Raw genomic sequence first — 22,882 nt, 5'->3', positions numbered from 1 at the left:
CTCTCTCTCTCTCTCTCTCTCTCTGTCTTTCTCTCTCTCCTGCCTCCATGTAATACATGCCTTGCTTCCCCTTCACCTTCCACCATGTTTGTAAGTTTCCGGAGGCCTCCCCAGCCATGGAGAACTGTGAGTCAATTAAACCTCTTTTCTTTATAAATTACCCAGTATCAGGTAGTTCTTTATAGCAGTGTGAAAATGGACTAATACACCTAGAAAGAGAATTTCCAAATCAGGAAAGAATCAATTAACTAAATAGATATGCATGAATGAAATGCCCTGGAAGAATTCCAGCCTGAACCTTTTAAGAACACTCAAATTTGGGAACATTTATTAAGCATTCACTCTAGCACTGGGATCATGCAGACTTTAGCTGCTTTTAGTTAATCATTGTGACTTTTTGGGGTCTCACAGAGGAGGCAGCAAAAAAGATGAAGATTGAAATGTAATGGGATTTTAAGGAATCAGAGAGATCGATGGGGTTCAGGAGGATATTTATTAATTATTTAGGTGCACCAGCCCAGTCGGATTAAACTCCAGAGGACTGAGCCCTGAACAAAGAATTAAGTTACCTTTTAAGCATTTCGTGGGAGAGAGGAGATCTGTGCAGAGGGAAGCATGCTATAGAAGCGAGAAACAAACACAGTTATTCAACTGAGACATGCATTACATCATTTCTTACTTTTCAAGGAATCACATGTTTTGCAACTTGAGTTTATCTGTCTAGTGACCTTTCAGTTGCACAGCTAGGGAAACAGCGTCTTCACAATGCCTGGGAAGGGAGGAGAGATAAGGCTCACTAGACTCAGAAAAAGAGGCAGTTAGTTTTTAAAAGACTCCAGCTCTTTCTGTTTTTCAGGGGAAGTTGGGTTTTTTACATACAACTGAGTTTCTTCTTACACGCTCTTTAATTTCTTTTAATTCCTGTTCCATTCCCCCCTTTGGTGCTTTTTATAACAGAGGTGTTAATAGAAAGCACCACTATTTACCACCTCATCACGGAGCTGAGCTTTTTCTTCTACCGGCAGCAGCTGATATCTGGTTAAGCCACAACTGCGCGGTAGTGTGTTGGGCTACTATTGCCTCTATAGTTGACTGAATACTCCTAATAAACAGGGGTAAAAGGCAAGAGAGGACGAGGCAAATGCCAAAAATAAGTAAGAACCCACTAATGAGTGTTCTGAATTCTCCAAAGACTGACAACCATCCTCCAAATAAGGAATCTGGGGGCCACCCTGACCAAGTCTGAACTGGAGCACGTGCCATCTCACGCATTCTAGCTGTGATTTTCATGACAGCTTGACCATTATCATCAACTTCTAAGCAACATTTGGTTAAATTAAATTTTTCACATACTCTTCCTTCTGAGGCTAAAAGGTCATCTAAAGCCAGCCCATTTTGATATATAGCATTTCTCATTTGTGTTGCTTGTATTGCCAATAAATCTAGTGCCCTTGATGTTTTATTGGTTATGATTTCAAGGACTGCCTGCAACCGTATGATACAGTTGAGCATATAGATGGGGTACGGTACCCTCATGACTTGTCTTGCACCTAGGTAGCTGGCCTGTAGTATTTAATGATGCTTTCAGGAGACCATTTATTATCTTTCCAGTCTCCTATGTCCACATCTTTTTTGATATTTGTGTTTATTTTTGTGATTATGCCTTTTCTAGTTCTTCTTTCATTTTCATCATAAACGGGATATCCTAAGAGTTCCCCTTGCTTTAGAGGAATTAGAAAGAAGGATGGCTTGATTGTTTCTAACACACAAGCCTCTGTCCATTTAGCCAGCAGTTGCCGATACGCCCATGCTCCACAGGTCCAATATAGGCCAGAGGGTGCTTTCTAAGCATTTGGAGCCTCTAGCTGATGCCAAGTGTGGCTTAGAGTAGAGAATCAAGAGAAAGGGTTTCAATCTGGTAAGTAGGAGTCGTTCTGGGCATTTCTTCAATAGAGTTTTGTTTTTAGTCTCATCATAATACTGTTGCCCTAGGCAGGTCATTTCTCCTATTGCCTCTGTGAAAGCCTTTCCTCATTGGGTAATAAAGTACTTTCCAATTATGGAGGTTTTTAACAACCAAACACTGGCTGAGGCTGTTGGTTCACTGGTAGGGTAAGTGAAGTGAAGTTATCTTGTGGCATTAATTCCTTTGCCTCCCATGGCCACTGGTCCCCCATATTAGTTCCTCCACATACACAGCATGAGGAAATACCTAAGCTGCCAACCATGTTTTCAGCTAGTCGAGCAAATAAGTTTTTGGTTGATGGGTGAAGCTCAGGCACTAGCTGATCAAAATGCTTATAGAATGACTTATGGACCCGGAATTGCAGGGTTGGACACATTTGAGTTCTTCTAGTCTTTTTGACAATCAGTAGTGGAACTTTAAGGCCTGCTCCTTGTCTATCAACTCATAATAGTGCTGTCTGTCCTGTAGACCAAAAAGGTAGCTCTGGCTTTAAGATAGTAAAATTTAAAGGATTGCTTGTCCTTGTCTCACAATCTGGTTTGGCTGACATACTACTTAGCAGAGCAGTCTTTCCTGAATATAGGTGTTGGAGCTGTGTTAGTGTAGACCACTGAATGTTACAGTCTGGGCATCCAATTTGTGGTTCTCCATATAGATGTTTAGGACTGCTGTTGCTAAGCCTCTCTTGTGTCAAACCATTGCAGACTACTTCTGGTTTTTTAGGATTATGAGCATACGTGGCGTGGTAGGCATCAAAATACAGGGAAATAGGTCTTTTATACAAGGGAAGGTCTTCTTTAGTTTGAGTTATAAGCTCTCCTTCTTTTTCTCAATCTGATTTAATATGTATCTCAAACCAGAATTCATAGGGTAAGAGCGTAGGGTCAGAACATACCTATAGCTGATTACTTCCTGGGTCACAGACTGAATAGGTGGTCTGGTCGTATGTGCAGGTTCCTAACTTGGTTCCTGAACATTCATAGTAGGTATGGTACAGTAGAGTTTTAACTATGGTATTCCTTACCCAGGTAGTGTGTACACAGTGTGAGCATCCTTCTAGAGATTTCTCCCTTTTAGCATAGGCAGAAATGGTAACAACATTAGTGTATGTAATAGAAACGTGCTTACTCTACACATGAGCATGGCAAACCTTCCTCTGGGCATAGACATTTGCAGCATTTGCAGTAATACCATAACAACAGAACAATCAGTATTGACAGAATGATAACCAGGCTTATAAATTGTATCCACATTTACTTACCCGGAGATGGTCCTCTTAGTTTCGGCTGTGCATAGACTAGTCAGCTTCTGGGATGTGACTAGAGTAGAGCTTGCAGGAATCCCTGAAGCCTCAGCCAAAATCAGTTTTTCAGGCCCCACCTGAGGAATGTCCATCCCTGTATGTGCCAGTCTACCCGTCTTTGGCCAAAATAAGGCAGGAGGCAGAGTCAGGAGCACCTGGAGACTCGGGCTTGGAAGAAAGTAAGGCTCAGTCCTTTGGATGTTAATCCGACTGGGCCGGTGTACCTAAATAATTAATAAACATCCTCCTGAACCCCATCGATCTCTCTGATTCCTTAAAATCCTGCTACAAAATGTAATTGTTGCTGTTAGAGTTTCTGTTATTTATCGCCTCCATGTTACCCCCCTCCCTTGAACATTCCAGTTCCCGAGGTAATGTCTGGCCAGCCCCATATCTATAAAGTTACAGTTTCTGTAACCTGGCTTTCTCTTTTATTTTATAGTTATGGGACTCATTCACATACACTTTTTAAGAAGCTGGGAATTCCTGGGCCAACCCCTCTGCCTTTCCTGGGAACTATTTTGTTCTACCTTAGGGTAAGTGTTATTTGAGCTCCCTCTTTTGCTTCATATCAATGCAAACCCAAGCTTAGTCCTATCAGTAAAAATGTTCCTCCTCAGGAGGAAGTGCCAGTGTTTTACACTTTCAGAAATGGTGTGTAGGCCCTACCCAGAGCATGGCCAGGTGTACACCAGGACTTCCATGTTAATGGTCAGGGGGCTTGGATTTGCCTCAGTTGAACGGCACAGATATCTGGGAGATCAGCACTCGAATTTCAGGACTTGATGTTCAGACTTTGCGAACCGTAAAGAGGACTTTCCTTTTGCCCTGTGCAGATTTCTGAGAAGGTACAGTTGTCCTTAGTATTAAGAGAAAAACAGAAATGGGGAAATGGGAGCCCCAGTATCAGCTTGTTAGTGTCATGTACCAGACTCAAACTTTCCTGTTTGTAGCAAGAGCTCTGGTAGCCTTTTGTTTCCTTCCTCCTGGACAGCTTTGAAAATTCAGTTCATTAGGCAGCTATTCACCACTGGATAATTTGCACATACTTGAATTCTGTCAAGAACTGTTAAATTCCTTGCAGGTAGTTCCATAGTTGTGCTCCAGCTTCTTCTCCCCATGATGTATTTTACAGATGTGAGAGGAAGAACAAGAAGGTTCTGCTTTCCTGCTGCTTTTCTTCAAAGGCAGCACCCTGTGAGTGAGCCTGAGCAGGGAGTGCTTATACTGAAGACAATATGGTGGTTGTCCATCAACTTCAGATATTTAACCACAAAATGAGCTCTGTTTTTTTTTTTTTTTTTTTAAAGAAAGGCAAAATTACTTAACAAAATAACTAGAAAGGGAATAATTTGACAAACGTATTTAAAATTTAATTATCTAAACAGGAGGTAATACATGTCTCATGGGCTATGAATTTTGACTAAGCCTTGTGGTTACCTTGGTCTGTTGCTCCACCAAGGGCCTGGGGCCAAAATGGAAAGTCACAAGTGTATGTCCACAAGGCCAGTAAGAAAGCCTATGTATAGGTTGCTCTCTGACTCAAGTTTTCTGTCTTACAGACCTGAGGCCTGTTTCTCAGATTCTAATTCTCCCAACTGAGGCCTTCATTGCCAAATTACCACTTAAGAATTTCATCCTTTTTTACCCTCTGAAAAAGCAATAATTTTCTCTCATATTTCCCAGGTCAATCCTTTAGTAAATCCACATTTCCTGAGTCATATGTTGCCTAGTGAGAACATCAAAACTGAAACAAGGAAGCAGGAAGGTTTGTTTTTAAGTGTCAGAAGTGACAACTCTGAGTGAATACTGTAATGTGCTGTCTGACATCTAGAGGTGGCATTTCCCACACTTATTATGTGTTAAGCTGGAAAACTGGAATGTGAGTCCATTCTGTCATTTGCCCACTCACTCATTTTCTCACTCAACAAAATGCCTTGGACTTTTATTTAAATCTGCTAGACTAAAAGTGGTCCCTGATGTTTTTGACTTTCTAATTCAGCTAGAATTCTAGGAAGAACACAAGAGATAGATGAAAAGGATGCTGAACGAGGAGATAAAAGATAGCACATTCCCTTGAGACACTCACTCACTTTCCCTCAGCCTCAGTTTCTTCATGTTCCCATGGTGGTGATAATTCAGGGGTTTATGAGATTGCAGAGACAACATATGCAGAAATGAAAGCACATCAGAAAGACAATGGGTTGCTTAGTGTTCATAGACAAAAGTAAGTCATTCAATATCTACGCTAGTTAGAGAAAATTTAAAAGTGACTTTAAATTCTCCACTTCAAATATCTTCTCTATTTTCTCTCCTTTTCCTTAAGAGGTCTCTGAATAAGATTCCTGGCTGGGCGTGGTGATTCATGCCTGTAATCCCAGCACTTTGGGAGGCCAAGGCAGGAGGATCACCTAAGGTCAGGAGTTCAAGACCAGCTTTGCCAACATGGTGAAACCCTGTTTCTACTAAATATATGAAAAATAGTCGGGTGTGGTGGTGGGTCCCTCTAATCCCAGCTACTTGGGAAGCTGAGGCAGGAGAAGAGCTTGAACCCAGAAGGCGGAGGCTGCAATGAGCCAAGATCACACTGTTGCACTCTAGCCTGGGTAGCAGAGCGAGACACCATCTCAAAAAAAAAAAAAACAAAAACAAAAAACCTCTAACTGCCAGTAAATGGTAGCAAGCCTAACGTCATTGTATTTGACTTTTTTGCCCCAGTTAAATGTAGGGTTCAGTACATTTGAAATAATAATTGAATTGTATTTTGTTTCTTCTGCCAGGGTCTTTGGAAATTTGACAGAGAATGTAATGAAAAATATGGAGAAATGTGGGGGTGAGTATTCTGGAAACTTGCATTAGATAGAGCTGTTGCTATGTTGAGTGATTTTACTGCAGAGAGAACAATCTCAGCCCAGAGTCTGTTTGGATAAACTTCTTGTCAACCTAAGTAACAAACAGAGAGAGGCTATCTAAAAGAAAAAGATGATCTGGGAATTGAGCATTGCAAGGGGAATATACATGTCATAGGAAACTCCATGCATATTTGGGATGTGAACAAAAATAAAATCTTTCGGACTCTAAACTCACTATGCTGAAGGGAAAGTTGAGCTTGAGAATTAAGTCATACATTACTGTCTTCCTTTTTACCCCAGACAGATAGCTGTAATTTCATCACCCTGAGCAATAGCTTCATACATAAGCCACACTTCCACAACAATAGTAAAGTGGCATCATTTGTCTGGGGTAATACCTGAGGTTTGTTGTCCCACGCCAAGGAAATTAAGGATGCGGACACACAAGGAGTAAGGTTAAGAGCAGAGGCTGGATAGGTGAAAGAGAAAAGCTCTCTCCCACAGAGAAAGGGGGTCCTCAGTGGGTCTTCCGATCTGTAGTAAAGTGCAGGAGGTTTTATAGACGAGCTTAAGGAGGCAGTGTCTGATTTACATAGGGCATGAAAGATTGGTTGGACCAGGTGTGCCATTTGCATAGCACATAAAAAACTGGTTAGGACTAGGTATGCTGTTTGCATAACATGTGAAGAAGTTGGCTGCCCCACCCTAATATTTTATTATGCAGATAGGTTCTCTACCTGGCTGGCACCATGTTGCCTGCTTTTTTACTGTACATAAGGTGACAAAGATAAGGGAAGACGGAGCCTCCATGTTGAACATACCTGGCTTCCAAGGTAGCCCTTTTCTATTGGCACAGTTGCCTGCATTTACCCATGCAAGCTTCCAGCTTGCGTATTGATGTCTGCAGCTTGATTTTTTTCAGGCTGCTCTTTGTTAGAAAAGAAATGATTTGGGGGGCAGCTTTGTATTAAAAGGGAATCCTTGCTGAGGACCCCTTTGCCTTCACTATCTGCCTAAATAGTTTTTTTTCTAGCTCCTATATCAATAGAAGGCTACATATCTTTCTGGATGGTTTCCCTCACAAGTTGCTCATATGGAAATTCCTCATAAGCCCCTAAATGCTTCATGATACACATCTGCCCTATAAACCAGCCCTATCATTGAGTTCTGTTGACTCACACCCTGATCATGTAAATTACCAGCTTATCACAAGTACAGAACAAGGACAAGACCAGAAATCATCCTTCCACCTACCTTGAGATGAATATGTAACTGACTTTTCCTCTACTCTCTCTTTTCATGTGTATATCTTATGTAAAATGTAGATTTTCTGAGTACAACATGAATGCATAATTGATTTTTTCCTCTACTCTGTCTTTTCACATGTAAAATGCAGATTTAATGAGAGCTAATTGGTGCCTTACAGAAATGTAATCATTTGCACACTGCCTACTCTTTCCCCCTTTTTTCCTTCCTGCTGGCTCCTTCCTCTTTAAATTCAGAAGTTCCCAAAACCATCTTTGGAAAAACACAGGTCACAGCTACCCCTGTGGCTCATGTGTTTCCAGATGTACCCTCAAGCTTTGACTCAATAAACCTCTATCAATCAAGACACCTGCCTCAGTCACTTTTTGGTTAACACCTTGGTGACCACAATGGGATTCACTGAGTGGAGTCTGGCCCTCAACCTGCAGAAATTTTCACATCAGTGTGCTAGAACCAGCTAGAGCTTTTTATCACTCTAACCAATTGTCTCATGTGTTGAGGTCTGGGAGTATCTTCTTCTAGAGATCCTTGATCTCCCACAAACTGTTGCTTGAGACCTGAATTTTCTTCTGCCATAGAGCACCTTTCTGGGAGTTTTTACTTACTTCCAACAGGGAAGGTGAGTTTCCTGCTTCCATAATGATGGAGAACAGTTTTTAGCTTGAGCTCCACCTCCACGTAAGGAGCTGATGTAGGGCTTCATTTTGGAATTTGGTAGCTGAGGATCAAGGTTTATTGTCAGCTAGCTATAACTTCCCCTTATGCTTGGAGATCTTGACCCTCTGTAAATTGTGTGATAACATTCTGTTTTGGGTTTCAATCTACCTTCCACTAGGTTTTACCAACTCTTGGCCCCCCCCCAAATGTTTACTGGAATTCCCACAGCTACAAAATGTCAATTTTCCCATCTAGAAACCCCAGCCAGTTAAGAAAAATCAATATGCAACCGAAAATATATTTCTTTGACACGTTTCTCTTTTGAGATGGAGTCTTGCTCTTGTCACCCAGGCTGGAGTGTAATGGGGTGATCTTGGCTTACTAAAACCTCCGCCTCCCGGGATCAAGCAATTCTCCTGCCTCAGCCTCCTGAGTAGCCAAGATTATAGGCACCCACTACCATGCCCAGCTAATTTTTGTATTTTTAGTAGAGACAGGGTTTCACCATGTTGGCCAGGCTGGTCTCGAATTCCTGACCTCAGGTGATCTGCTCACCTTGGCCTCCCAAAGTGCTGGCATTACAGGTGTGAGCCACCATGCCCAGCCTACAAGTTTTTCTTTTTTTGAGACGGAGTCTCACTCTGTCACCCAGGCTGGAGTGCAGTGGTGTGATCTCGGCTCACTGCAAGCTCCGCCTCCCGGGTTCACACCATTCTCCTGCCTCAGCCTCCCGAGTAGCTGGGAGGCACCGCCACGCCCAGCTAATTTTTTGTATTTTTAGCAGAGACAGGGTTTCACCATGTTAGCCAGGATGATCTCGATCTCCTGACCTCGTGATCCACCTGCCTCGGCTTCCCAAAGTGCTGGGATTACAGGCGTGAACCACTGCGCCCTACACATTTTTGTTAATTGAGATGGAGTCTCACTCTGTTACTCAGGTTGGTGCAGTGGCGCCATCTGGGCTCACTGTAGCCTCTGCCTCCTGAGTTCCAGTGATCCTCCCGCCTCAGCCTCCCAACTTTGACACATTTTAATGTGCCTTACCAGAACTTCTCTTGTCTGAATCTAGGGAAGAGTAGAAAAGGATCTGACACTTTCTCTGAGGGCTATTACCTACGAGGTTTTCTTTGCATAACAAGGCCACCTTCCCAGCCTCTCTCTCTCTCTATGTGCTATTAGAATAAGTACTTCATTAGAAATTCTAATTGTCAATGACAAAAATTGTGGGAGCCTTTGAATTAAGACTTCTAAATTTAAAATTTTGGTGACCTTTTATTCTAAACAATTAATTAAAAGATCAAATGTTTTAAAGGACCCATAAAATGGTCATGTCTATCCTGAAAAGTTATCTTGACTAAATTAATAGCAAAAATATGACCAAACTCACTATGCCAAAATGAAAAGTTATGGTTGGAAACTGAGTCACGCAATACTGCCTTCAAATCATATAGCCGTAATTTCACAATGCCGTGTCATAACCTCATACAAAAGCCAGATTCCCAAAATGATATCTCCCCAGATGGCCTCCCTCATAAGTTTCTCACAAGGACATTCCTTACGAGTCCTGAAATATTTTAGGATACATATCCTCCTTCCCCACCATGAACCAGCCCTTAAAACCAAGTTCTGTTGAATCTCACTTACCCTGACAATGTCAATTTCCGGTTTATCTCGGCAGGCACAGGACAAGGACAAGACCAGGAAATTATCCCTCCACCTAATCAGAGTTAAATGCGTAATTGACTTTGCCTCTATTCTCTCTTTTCACATGTTTGCATTATCTTACGTAAAATGAAGATTTCTTTGTCACAATACAAATAAATAACTGACTTTTTCCTCTATGCCCTCTTTTCACAAGCAAAATGCAGATTTGCTGAGAGCACTTCTCAGAGCCTTGCAAGAATGTGACCATTTGCCTCACTATCTACACACTCTCCCTCTTCTCTCTCCTGCTTGCTCTTTCTCCTTTAAATTCTGAAGTTCCCAAAACCCTCTTTAGAAAAAGCACAGGTCACAGAGACTCCTGTGGCTGGTGTTCTTCCCAGATGTATTCTCAAACTTTGGCTAAAGGAAACTATTAATCAAGACTCCTGTCTCTGTCACTTTTTGGCTAACAAGAAGATAAAAGAAGACAGTATTTTTAAAAATAATAATGAAAAGGATTACATTACTGTTTGCTTTATTTTATTTTATTTTATTTTTTTATTTTACTTTTTTTTTTGAGATGGAGTCTCGCTGTGTCACCCAGGCTGGAGTGCAGTGGCCGGATCTCAACTCACTGCAAGCTCCGCCCCCCAGGTTTACGCCATTCTCCTGCCTCAGCCTCCCGAGTAGCTGGGACTACAGGCGCCCACCACCTCGCCTGGCTAGTTTTTTGTATTATTTTAGTAGAGATGGGGTTTCACCGTGTTCGCCAGGATGGTCTCGATCTCCTGACCTCGTGATCCACCCGTCTCAGCCTCACAAAGTGCTGGGATTAGCTTTATTTTATTTTATTTTGAGATGGAGTCTCACTGTGTTGGCCAGGCTGGAGTGCAGTGGTGCAATCTTGGCTCACTGTAACCTCCACCTCCCAGGTTCAAGTGATTCTCCTGCCCCGGCTTCCCAAGTAGCTGAGATTACAGGCATGAGCCACCATGCCCAGTTTATTTCTGTATTTTTAGTAGAGATGGGGTTTCACCATGTTGGCCGGGCTTGTCTCGAACTCCTGACCTCAAGTGATCCACCCACCTCAGCCTCCCCAAAGTGCTGGAATTACAAGTGTGAGCCACTGCACCCAGCCTATAATGAAATACTTTAAACACACAAGAGATTATGGAGAATGCTATAGGGAATGTCCAAGTATACACCACCTGGACGTAACAAATGCTTCTGTTATTTCTAACCATGATCTCTTGGAAGAGCTCTTTTGTCTTTCAATGTCTCTTTCCTGTTTGAGCCGCATCACCCTTCAATGTATGAAGGCTTAAGTGGCTTCTGTGGTGAGAATCTTACTCTGTGTCATACCCTGATTGACCGTGGAGCTAGCTCTGCTCTGTATTGCACAACTACAAGTATGGATGATGGAATGTCAGGATCAAAATCTGGATTTCTTGGTGTGGTTCCAGCTGCAGAATCAGACATGCGAGGTTTAGTCAGCTCTGTTTTCCCCCACACAGGCTGTATGAGGGGCAACAGCCCATGCTGGTCATCATGGATCCCGACATGATCAAAACAGTGCTAGTGAAAGAATGTTACTCTGTCTTCACAAACCGGATGGTAGGCCTATATTTTCAGATGTATTAATCAAATTTTTTATTTTTTAATAATTATATATTCATGGAAACTTGCCCAAAAAATGTACAGGAAAGTGCTTTGTGCTTCCTCCTGTTTCCCCCAATGGTGATGTCTTATTTAACTATAGATACAGTGTATTTCTGTCACTCTAGTAATAGAAAATTGACATTGACACAATCCACAGAACTTGTTCAGAGTTCCTGCTTTACGTGCCCTCATTTGTGTGGGTGTATGTGTGTGTGTGTGTAGCATTATGCGAATGTACCCATGTGTATAATTGCATGACTATCAGCACAATATATACAGATCTGTTCTATCACCAGGAGGCTCCCTGCTGGTATTCTCCTGTTGTTACAATGTGTAGCTTGTTTTTTCCTCTTTGCAGGGTCTATAGTAGAGAAAACTTTTTTTTTTATTTCGAGGAGGCCAATTTATCCATTTTTTTTTAATAGATTGTGCTTTTATTGTAAATTATTCTCCTAGTACACTTTGTCGCTGGTGTCTTTTCTAAAAGTTATGTGGTTCAAGGCAGGGCACGGTAGCTCATGCCTGTAATCCCAGCACTTTGGGAGGCCGAAGTGGGCAGATCACGAGGTCAGGAGATCAAGACCATCCTGGCCAACATAGTGAAAACTCATCTCCGCTAATAATACAAAAATTAGCCAGGCATGGTGGTGGGCACTTGTAGTTCCAGCTACTTGGGAGGCTGAGGCAGCAGAATCACTTGAACCCAGGATGCAGAGGTTGCAGTGAGCCAAGATTGCACCACTTTACTCCAGCCTGGCAACAGAGCAAGACTCAGTCTCAAAAAAAAAAAAAAAAGTGATATGGTTTAATGCTTTACATTTAAGTTTATGATACATTTCGTGTTAATCTTTGCATAAGATATAAAGTTTAGGTCATAGTTCACTTTCTGTGGCCTGTGGCTGTGCAATTTTTCCAACACCATTTTTGGAAAGGTTACTTGCCTTCTTTGGGGTAACTTTTTCACAATTGTCAAAAATCAGTTGAGTATATTTCTATGCATCTCTTTTTTTTCTTTTTTTCTTTTTTTTTTTATTGAGACAGAGTCTCACTCTGTCACCCAGACTGAAGTGCAGCGGTGCAATCTCAGCTCACTGTAACCTCTGCCTCCTGGGTTCAAGTGATTCTTGTGCCTCAGTCTCCCAAGTAGCTGGGATCACAGCCAGGCACCATCATGCCTGGCTAATTTTTGTATTTTAGTAGAGATGCGGTTTTGCCATGTTGGCCAGGCGGGTCTCAAACTCCTGGCCTCAAGTGATTCGCCCACCTGGGCCTCCCAAAGTGCTGGGATTACAGATGTGAGCCACCGCACCTAACCTAAGCATCTATTTCTCATTCACTATTTTGTCCCATTGATCACTGTGTTTATTCCTCCACTGGTACCACATTGTGGTGACAATAGTAGCTCTATAGTAACCTTTTTTTTTTTTTTTTTTTGAGATGGAGTCTCGCTCAGTCGCCCAGGCTGGAGTGCAGTGGGCGATCTCGGCTCACTGCAAGCTCCGCCTCCCGGGTTCACGCCATTCTCCTGCCTCAGCCTCCCGAGTAGCTGGGACTACAGGCGCCCACCGCCACGCCCGGCTAATTTTTTGCATTTTTAGTAGAGATGGGGTTTCACTGTGTTAGCCAGGATGGTCTGGATCTCCTGATCTCGTGATCCACCCGCCTCGGCCTCCCAAAGTGCTGGGATTACAGGCATGAGCCACGGCACCCGGCCTGTACAGTAACTCTTAACATCACGTAGAGGGATTCCTCACATTTTATCTATTGTTTCAGAATTGTTTTAGTTCTTCTTTTTCTTTTTTCTTTTCTTTCTTTTTTTTTTTTTTTTTTTTTTAAGACAAGGTCTTCCTCTGTCACCCAGGCTGGAGAGCAGTGGGGCGATCTTGGCTCACTATAGCCTCTGCCTCCCAGGTTCAAGCGATTCTCCTGCCTCAGTCTCCCAAGTAGTTGGGATTACAGGCGTGTGGCACCACGCCCAGCTAATTTTGGGTATTTTTAGTAGAGATGGGGTTTCGCCATGTTGGCCAGGCTGGTCTCAAACTCCTGACCGCAGGTGATCCGCCTGCCTCGGCCTCCCAAAGTGCGGGGACTACAGACATGAGCCACCACGCCTGGCCCCTTTTCCTTTCCATGCAAATTCAGAACAAGCTTGTCAATGTCTACAAACAAACCTGCTGAGATTTTGATAAGTATTGAATTAAACCTACAGGTCGGTTTAGGGAAAATCTGTATCTTTACTACGCTGAGTCTTTCAAAACGTGAACATAGTATCCCTCTCCATTTCTTTAGGTTTTCTTTTATTCCTTTCATCAACATTTTGTAATTTCTAGCATAGAGATTCTGTACATGTTTTGTTAGATTCACACCTGAAGTATTTCATTTTCACTGACATGTAAGCAATTTTTTTACTGTATTTTCAGATAGTCATTGTTATTGCGTAGAAATAACAATGCATGAAAAAAACAATTGCGTGATTGATTTTTGCATGTTGAGCTTGTGTTCTACACCCTTGCTGAACTCACCTTTTAGCTCTAGAAGTCTTTTTGCATATTCCTAGAGAGGTTCTACATTGACCTTTATGTCACCTGAAAATAGAGGCCCTTCTATTTCTTCCTATCCAATCAGTATGCCTTTAATTTTTTTCTTGTCTATTGCACTGAGACATCCAATATGATGTTGAATAAGAATGGCGAGAGTGGATATTTTGTATTGTTTCTGATCTTGGAGAAAAGCATTCATTTTTTCACCATTAAGTGTGATTTAGCTGAAGGGTTTTTTGTATATTTTTTTTTCTTGTTTTCCAGAATATCAAATTGAGGGTATTTCTCTTTCTTCCTAGTTTGCCAAGTTTTATCATAAATAAGCATTGAAATTCTCCATTTTAAAATACAGTTTGGGAAGATGGAAGAATATTTCAAGTTATTGGACTGATAGGCCTGTCCCAAGTTGGAAAATAGCATTATTTTCCTTATTTTTCCTCTAATCCTGGGAGGGGAAATAAAAGAAAGGGACTTTTCATGTAATTGCATGGTTTCTTCAAAGTGCATTCTTAGTCTTTTACTTATTACTAATTTTTTTTCAAAAGTCACTAAATCAAACCACTCCTCTGTCAAGTTTCTCATGCTATAGATGTATTAAAGACAGAGCTGCTCTGAGGCAACATGCAGTCTGCCAACCTGCCTCTCTGTCACCAATCCCTTTCTGCTTTGCACAACCCTGGAGGAGATGCTAGGTCTTGTTCCCATCTATTCTACTGGAAGAACTGGTTCTCTTCCATGTGGAAACTATGCATTTAAAAGGAGACTGGGATATAGTGACTAGAAACCACACCACTTTGCCTCAATTCCACCATCCCCCTTCCATATGCTTACAGGAGGCTACGCATTCAAGATAAATCTTTATTGAGCATCTAGTATAGGGCCTGCCACCCAGTAGACAGTTACTAAGTATTTGTTAAATTCATGATGTCTGTTTAACACATTTTCTACAACCATGGAGATCTCTAAAACTTATGTAGGACAAAATGCTTCTGCTTTGAACTCTAGCCTTTAGGTCCAATGGGATTTATGAAAAGTGCCTTAAGTTTTGCTGAAGATGAAGAATGGAAGAGAATACGAACATTGCTATCTCCAGCTTTCACCAGTGTAAAATTCAAGGAAGTAAGAAAATAAGGTGACTTATAATTAGAAACTTAAAGGATGAATCTGGAGACAGGTAGTAAGTATCATCATAGTTCCTTTCTAATGGGTAGTCCACGGAGTTTGAGTTTTCTAAAAAGGGTCTTTTCAGCTGGGCACGGTGGCTCACGCCTGTAATCCCAGCACTTTGGGAGGCTGAGGTGGGTGGATCACCTGAGGTCAGGAGATTGAGACCAGCCTGGCCAACATGGTGAAACCCCATCTCTACTAAAAATACAAAAATTAGCCAGGCGTGGTGGTGGATGCCTGTAATCCTAGCTGCTCAGGAGGCTAAGGCAGAAGAATTGCTTGAACCTGGAGGCGGAGGTTGCAGTGAGCCAAGATCGCGCCATTGCACTCCAGCCTGGGCAACAAGAGCAAAACTCTGTCTCAAAAAAAAAAGGAGGGCGGGGGGTGGTCTTTTCTATTTATGTCCTAGAGGACGTGGTCAGTCATATTACAAAATATCATTGACTGTTCCATGCTGGGCAAAGCCATGTCCTTCTGAGATTCGAGTCTGCATAGTTAACTCTGGGTGGTGTTGTGTTTTAGATGGTCCCCATCATTTCCCAGTGTGGAGATATGTTGGTGAGAAGCCTGAGGCGGGAAGCAGAGAACAGCAAGCCCACCAACTTGAAAGAGTAAGTAGCACAGTCTTGAGCTTCTGAGCTGTCATGAGCCCCTCCAGCTGCCTGCAGTGGAGCTGATATTCTCACTGTTGGGTTACTCCAGCGGCCGGACAAAAGCAGGGCTGTGGTGTTGCAGCTCCAATAGGCCACCCAAGATGGTGTTGCTCAGAAAAGAAAGCTAGGAAGCTGAGAGAAAAGGATCTTCCCCCCCTGTGCACAGGAGCCAGGAATAACTTACCTGTTACATTGTCCCCTTGGATGTTCCAAAAGAATAATACATTGTGTAGTAGAAAGAAAAAATAAAAACCTGATTGTACTGAAGTTTTGAGCATAGAGGTTATGGAGTGGTGGGAGGGGTACGTGTTTGAGAGCTGTTGGCTGGCAGTGACTGGGGCAGGAAAGTTACAATGAAGAAATTGGAATAACTTCAATCCCTTCATTATTTTGCTGAGGATACCACCAAAATATGAACTGTTAAACCTTCCCACTACTTCTAATTTCTCCAATCTTAAATTTTAAAAGACTCTGTAATGGCTATAGGTAGGGCAATGCTATTTTTGTTTATTGTCTGAACTGGAACATAATTTAAATTATGCTGGAACAACACTTGTAAACTCAGCCTGGGCAGACTGAGGACACGTGGCCACTCGGCTATGGGATACCCCGATCAACTTTGGAGTGATCTATTATTCCTTTAATCAGTATCACTGTTAGTTCTTTCTTTTACAAAAAACAATCTGCCCTCAGAGCAACCTCAGATCCCAGGAGCCGGGGAAGAGTAGGTGTTTCAGGAGCCTTATCAGAGAGTGTAGCGGAGACATGATGTTCATTGCAAGTCTGAACAGGGTGTGGCTGTTCTGTAAAGTGCTGAAGAGACATCAGCTCTGGGCGTAGACTCTGGGGTCTGCCAATGTCAAATGTATTGATTGGCTGAGAAAGAGTTAATGATTTTATTCTTGTCCTGCAGAAGCACAGTGTTGACGCACCTTTTACCATCCACACTCAACACAGACGACTGTAATTGTCTGATTATTGGGTCTGTGTCTCCCTAGGACTGAGGTCCTTGAGCTCAGAGGTGGGTCTAACTCACCTTAGTGTCTCCATCACTCCCAGGACAGGGCCAGCTGCATCACTGGTACCCAATAAATGCCTCCTGAGGTGATGGGAGATGATGCAGCAGGTTGCTGTGAATGTGTGTGGGTTTTCACCTGTCTTGCTCTGACATAGCACTTCTTGCTGTGTGTATAGCAGAAGGAAGGTAAAGAGGTGCTGGTTTTAACTTTCCATGTCTTACTCTACTCAGTTTCTTTGGGGCCTACACCATGGATGTAATCACTGGCACATTGTTTGGAGTGAACTTGGATTCCCTCAACAACCCACAAGATCCCTTTCTGAAAAATATGAAGAAGCTTTTAAAATTGGATTTTTTGGATCCCTTTTTACTCTCGATATGTACGTGGACTTTTATGTTACTTCTCTCTCTCTCTCTCATCTAATTTTTAAAATCAGCTTTATTGAAAACAAAATTCACATACCATATAATTCACCTACTTAAAATGCATAATTCAATGGTTTTTGATACATTTAAAGATATGCACAACCATCACCGTTGTTAACTTCTGAACATTTTTGTAAACTTCTGAACATTTTTTGTAAACTCAGAAGCTACACACCATTTAACCATCATCCCCTTCCAATCTTCCTCACCTTGTCCTTTTTTTTTTTCCAGACAGAGTCTCGCTCTGTCACCAGGCTGAAATGCAGTGGTGCGATCTGGGCTCACTGAAACCTCCACCTCCCGGGTCCAAGTGATTCTCCTGCCTCAGCCTCCTGAGTAGCTGGGATTACAGGTGCACGCCACCACGCCCAGCTAATTTTCACATTTTTAGTAGAGACAGGGTTTTGTCATGCTGGTCAGGCTGGTCTCGAACTCCTAACCTCGTGATCTGCCCGCCTCAGCCTCCCAAAGTACTGGGATTACAGGTGTGAGCCACCGCGCCTGGCCTTTTTTTTTTTTTTTTTAACAGAGTCTCGCTCTGTCGCCAGGCTGGAGTTCAGTGGCATGATCTTGGCTCGCTGCAACCTCCGCCTTCCAGGTTCAAGCAATTTTTGTGCCTCAGCCTCCCAAGCAGCTGGGATTACAGGCATGTGCCACCACACCCAATTAATTTTTGTATTTTTAGTACAGACGGGGTTTCTCCATGTTGGCCAGGATGGTCTCGATCTCTTGACCTCGTGATCTGCCTGCTTCAGCCTCCCAAAGTGCTGGAATTACAGGCGTGAGCCACCGTGCCCTGCCTTCCTCACCTTTTTTATGTTGCCCAGGCCAGTCTTGAACTCCTGACCTCAAGCCATCTTGCTGCCTTGGCTTCCCAAAGTTCTGGGATTACAGGAGTGAGCAACTGCACACAGCCCCAAAACCCCCCTCAGCTTTAAGCAACCACTAATCTACTTTCTGTCTCTAGATTTCTGTCCTAATCTAGGGCATATCATATAAATTGAATCATATAATATGTGGTCTTTTGTGACTGGCTCCTTTCATTTAGCATTACATTTTCAAAGTTAATTCATGTTGAAACATGGATCAGCGCTTCATTTCTATTAATGACCAAGTAATATTCCATTGTATAGATATGCTGCATTTTGCTTTTCCATTCATAGTTGGTGGACATTTGCGTTGTTTCTACCTTTCAACTATTGTGCATAGTGCTGCTGTGAATAATTGTTTACAAATTTATGTTTGAATACTTGATTTTTCTTCTTTTAGGTATATATTCAGCAGTGGAATTGGTGGGTTTTATAGTAGTAACTCTATGTTTCACTTGTTAAGGAGTTTCTAAACTGTTTCCCACAACAGCTGCTCCATTTTACCAGGAATGCATAAGCATTCTAATTTCTCTACATTCTTACCAACACTTGGTTTTCTCATTTTTTAAAATTATAGACACCCTACTACATGTGAACTGGTCTCATTGTGATTTTGATTTACTTTTCTCTAATGGCTAATGAAATTGAGCAACATTGGCCATCTTTATATCTTCTTTAGATAAATGTCTGTTGAAGTCTTTTGCCCATATACAGCTGAATTCTTTTTGTTAATTTGTAAGAGCTCTTTACATATTCTATATACAACTTCCTTCTCAGGGATATGATTTGCAAAATTGTTCTCCCATTCTATACGTGTCTTTTTACTTTACTTTCTTGATATTGTTCTTTGAACTTTATCTTCTTTGAACTGTGTCTTTTTTTTTTTTTTTTTTTTTTTTTTTGAGATGGAGTCTCGCTCTGTCGCCCAGGCTGGAGTGCAGTGGCCGGATCTCAGCTCACTGCAAGCTCCGCCTCCCGGGTTTACCCCATTCTCCTGTCTCAGCTACAGGCGCCTGCCACCTCCCCAGCTAGTTTTTTGTATTTTTTAGTAGAGACGGGGTTTCACCGGGTTAGCCAGGATGGTCTCGATTTCCTGACCTCGTGATCCGCCTGCCTCGGCCTCCCAAAGTGCTGGGATTACAGGCTTGAGCCATCGCGCCCAGCCTGAACTGTGTCTTCTTTGAACTTCTTTGAACTTTAATTTTGATGATGCACGATTTGTGTATTTTTCTTTTATTGCTTTTCCTGTAGGTATCAAATCTAAGAATCTATTGCCAATTGTGAGGTCATGGAAGACTTGCCCCCTTGGTTTTCTTTTAAGGGTGGTATAGTTTTAGCTCTTCTGTCTAGGTCTTCGATGCATCTTGAGTTTCATTTTATATGCAGTGTGAGGTAAGGGCCCAGCTTTGTTCTTACACTTGGCTATCCTGTTGTCCCAGCACCATTTGTTGAAAAGACGATTTTGTCCCCATTCAATGATCATGACACCTTCCTCAAAATTCAGTGGACCAGAGACGTGTGGATTTATTTTGGACTGTAAATTCTATTCTGTTGAACTATACTTCTATCTTTATGCCAATATCACATCGTCCTGATTATTAGAGCTTTGTGGTAAGTTTTGAAATTGGGAAGTATGAGTCCTGCAACTTGATTCTTTTTCAACATTGTTCTGGCTACTCTGCATCCCTTGCAATTCCAAATCAATTTTAAAATCAACTTGTCAATTTCTACACAGAATCTAGCTAGGATTCTGATAATACATTAAATCTGCAGATCCATTTGAGAAGTATTGCCATTTTGAACTTTTAAGTTTTCTAATCTGTGAACATGGGGTGGTGGTTCCTTTTATTCAGATACTCTTTCATTTATTTATTTATTTTTTTAATTTTTTTTTTTTTTTGAGAAGGAATCTCACTCTGTCACCCAGGCTGGAGTACAGTGGCGTGATCTCGGCTCACTGCAAGCTCTGCCTCCCGGGTTCACGCCATTCTCCTGCCTCAGCCTCGTGAGTAGCTGGGACTACAGGTGCCCGCCACCACGGCCAGCTAATTTTTTGTATTTTTAATACAGACAGGGTTTCACCATATTAGCCAGGATGGTCTCGATCTCCTGACCTCATGATCCACCCGCCTCGGCCTCCCAAAGTGCTGGGATTACAGGCATGAGCCACCACACCCGGCCTCTTTCATTTATTTCAACAGTGTTTTGTATTTTTCAGAGTCTAGGTTTTGCACTTTTGTTAATGTTATTCCTAATAAGTGTATCACTAATATTTTGATGCTATGGTAAATACAATTTTTTAATTCCACTTTTGGATTGTATGTTGTAATGTACAGAAATACAGTTTATTTCTGTATACTGACCTTGTATCTTCAAATATTTCTGAACACATTTATTAGTTTTAATAGGTAAATGGAAGTGCTGAGAGAGGGTCTCATTCATGATCTTAGGGGGAAAGGTATTAAGTATGGTTAGCTATGGGTTTTATAGATGCCCTTTATCAGGTGGAAGAATTCTCTTCTGTGTTTAGTTGTTGAGTGTTTTTATCACAAAAGGCTTTTGGATTTTTGTCAAATGCTTTTACTGTACATACTGAGACAACTGTGTGTTTTCATTGAATTGACAAGGTATATTACACAATCTTGTTTCCCTGGGGTAAACCCCTCTTGGTTATGGTATATAATTATTTTTATATGTTGCTAGATTGATCCAGTTTGCTAGTATTTTGTTAAGGATTTGTGCATTTATATTTACAAGATCTGTTAGTCTGTAGTTTCTTTATCCTGTGATATATTTGTCCAGTTTTAATATGATGGTAATACTGGCCTTACAGAATGAATTTGGAAATGCTTGCTCATTTCCTAGTTTTTGAAAGTGTTTGTAGAATGGGTATTAATTCTCCTTTAAATATTAGGTAGAATTCATTATTGGAGCTATCTGGCCTGGCCTTTTCTTTGTGGGTAGTTTTGATTACTGATTCAATCCCTTTACATGTTATAGATCTATTCAGATTGTCTGTTTCTTTCCAATTCAGTTTCTGTAGTGTGTGTCTTTCGAAGAATTTGTCCATTTTACCTGTTATCTAATTTATGCAATTGTTCTAATAATAGAATTGTTAAGAGAATATCTTTATACTACTTTTTATTTTTCTTAAATGTCAGTAGTAATTATTTCCCCTCTTTTACTTCTGAGACTAGTAAACTGAGTCATCTCTTTTTATTTCTTCATCAGCTAAAGATTTGCCAATTCTGATGATATTTTCTCTTTTGTGGTAACATTTGAGCTTTTTTTTGAGATGGAGTTTTGCTCTTGTTGCTCAGGCTGGAGTGCAATGGCACAATCTTGGCTCACTGCAACCTCCACCTCCTGGGGTCAAGCGATTCTCCTGCCTCAGCCTCCCGAGTAACTGGGACTACAGGCATGCACTACCACGCCTGGCTAATTTTTGTGTTTTTAGTAAAGACAGGGTTTTTACTGTTGGTCAAGCTGGTCTCGAATTCCTGACCTCAGGTGATCCAACTGCCTCAGCCTCCCAAAGTGCTGGGATTATAGGCATGAGCCACCACGCCCGGCCTTGAGCTTTATTTTTGAAGCTAATTTTTTATTCTTAACCTTTGTGGATACATAGTTGGTGTATATATTTATGGGGTACATGAGATGGTTTCGATACAGACATGAAATGTGAAATAAGAGCATTATGAAGAATGGGGAATCCATCGTCTCAAGCATTTATCCATTGAGTTGCAAACATTCCAATTGCACTCTAAGTGATTTTAAAATGTACAGTTATTATTGACTATAGTCACTCTGTTGTGCTATCGAATCATAGGTCTTATTAATTTTTTCTAACTATTTTTTGTAGCCTTTTATTATCCTTACCTCCCCCACCCCTACTACCCTTCCCAGACTCTGGTCACCATCCTTCTACTCTCTATGTCCATGAGTTTTGAGTTTTGATTTTTTTTTTTTTTTGAGACGGAGTCTCAAAAAAGTTGCATGATCTAGGCTCATTGCAACCTCTGCCTCTCAGGTTTAAGCAATCCTCCTGCCTCACCCTCCTGAGTAGCTGGGATTATGGGTGTCCACCACCTCGCCCAGCTAATTTTTGCATTTTTAGTAGGGACGGAGTTTCACCATGTTGGCCAGGCTGGTCTAACTCCTCACCTCAGGTGATCCGCCTGCCTCGGCCTCCCGAAGTGCTAGGATTACAGGCTTGAGCCACCGTGCCCGGCTGATGATTCATGGAACCAATTTTTGGTTTCATTGCTTTTCTTTATTGCTTTTAAATCTCTATTTCATTAGGTTACACTTCAGTTTTTATTAATTTCCCCCTTTCTGCTGACTTTAGTTTTAGTTTACTCTTCATTTTTCAGTGTGCTATGGTATACATTTAGGTTATTGATTTGAGATTATACATTTAGGTTATTGATTTGAGATTATCTGACATTCACAGCTATAAATTTCCCTCTGAACATTGCTTTGGCTACATCCCATACACTTTGGCATATCATGGCTTCATTTTTCTTCATCGCAAAACAATTTCTAATTGTCCTTTTGCTTTCTACTTCAGCTCATGGTTACTTAAAAGTATATTGTTTAACTTCCACATATGTGTGAGTTTTCCAATTCTCTTTTCTCTCTCTCTTTTTTTTTTTTTTTTTTGTCATTTTTTTTTGAGAGAGACAGTTTCATTCTGTCACTGAGGCTGGAGTACAGTGGTGCAATCTCAGCTCACTGCAACTTCCACCTCCCCAGTTCAAGCGATTCTCATGCCTGAGTCCCGAGTACCTGGGACTACAGGCACATGCCACCACACCCGGCTAATTTTTGTATCATTAGTAAAGATGGGGTTTCGCCATGTT

At 41.6% G+C, this 22,882-nt stretch overlaps 1 protein-coding gene across 3 annotated transcripts in view; it reads left to right on the top strand.

The window, feature by feature from the left end:
- CYP3A43 (cytochrome P450 family 3 subfamily A member 43) overlaps nt 1-22,882 on the top strand; it is a 40,007-nt gene that overhangs the window by 5,589 nt on the left and 11,536 nt on the right. For 2 of the 3 annotated variants that reach the window (XM_073012627.1, XM_008018609.3), the window contains exons 2-7: nt 3,712-3,805; nt 6,050-6,102; nt 11,203-11,302; nt 14,893-15,006; nt 15,577-15,665; nt 16,957-17,105. In XM_073012627.1, the coding sequence (XP_072868728.1) occupies nt 3,712-3,805; nt 6,050-6,102; nt 11,203-11,302; nt 14,893-15,006; nt 15,577-15,665; nt 16,957-17,105 (599 nt within the window). The remainder of the gene's footprint in view (nt 1-3,711; nt 3,806-6,049; nt 6,103-11,202; nt 11,303-14,892; nt 15,007-15,576; nt 15,666-16,956; nt 17,106-22,882) is intronic. The other variant, XM_073012626.1, reaches the window with a different exon arrangement.

This window comes from Chlorocebus sabaeus, chromosome 28 (genome assembly GCF_047675955.1).
Source record: "Chlorocebus sabaeus isolate Y175 chromosome 28, mChlSab1.0.hap1, whole genome shotgun sequence".
Taxonomy (NCBI): Eukaryota; Metazoa; Chordata; class Mammalia; order Primates; family Cercopithecidae; genus Chlorocebus; species Chlorocebus sabaeus.
The sequence above is the reverse complement of the archived record's forward strand: the minus strand, read 5'-3'. Positions and strand labels throughout refer to the sequence as shown.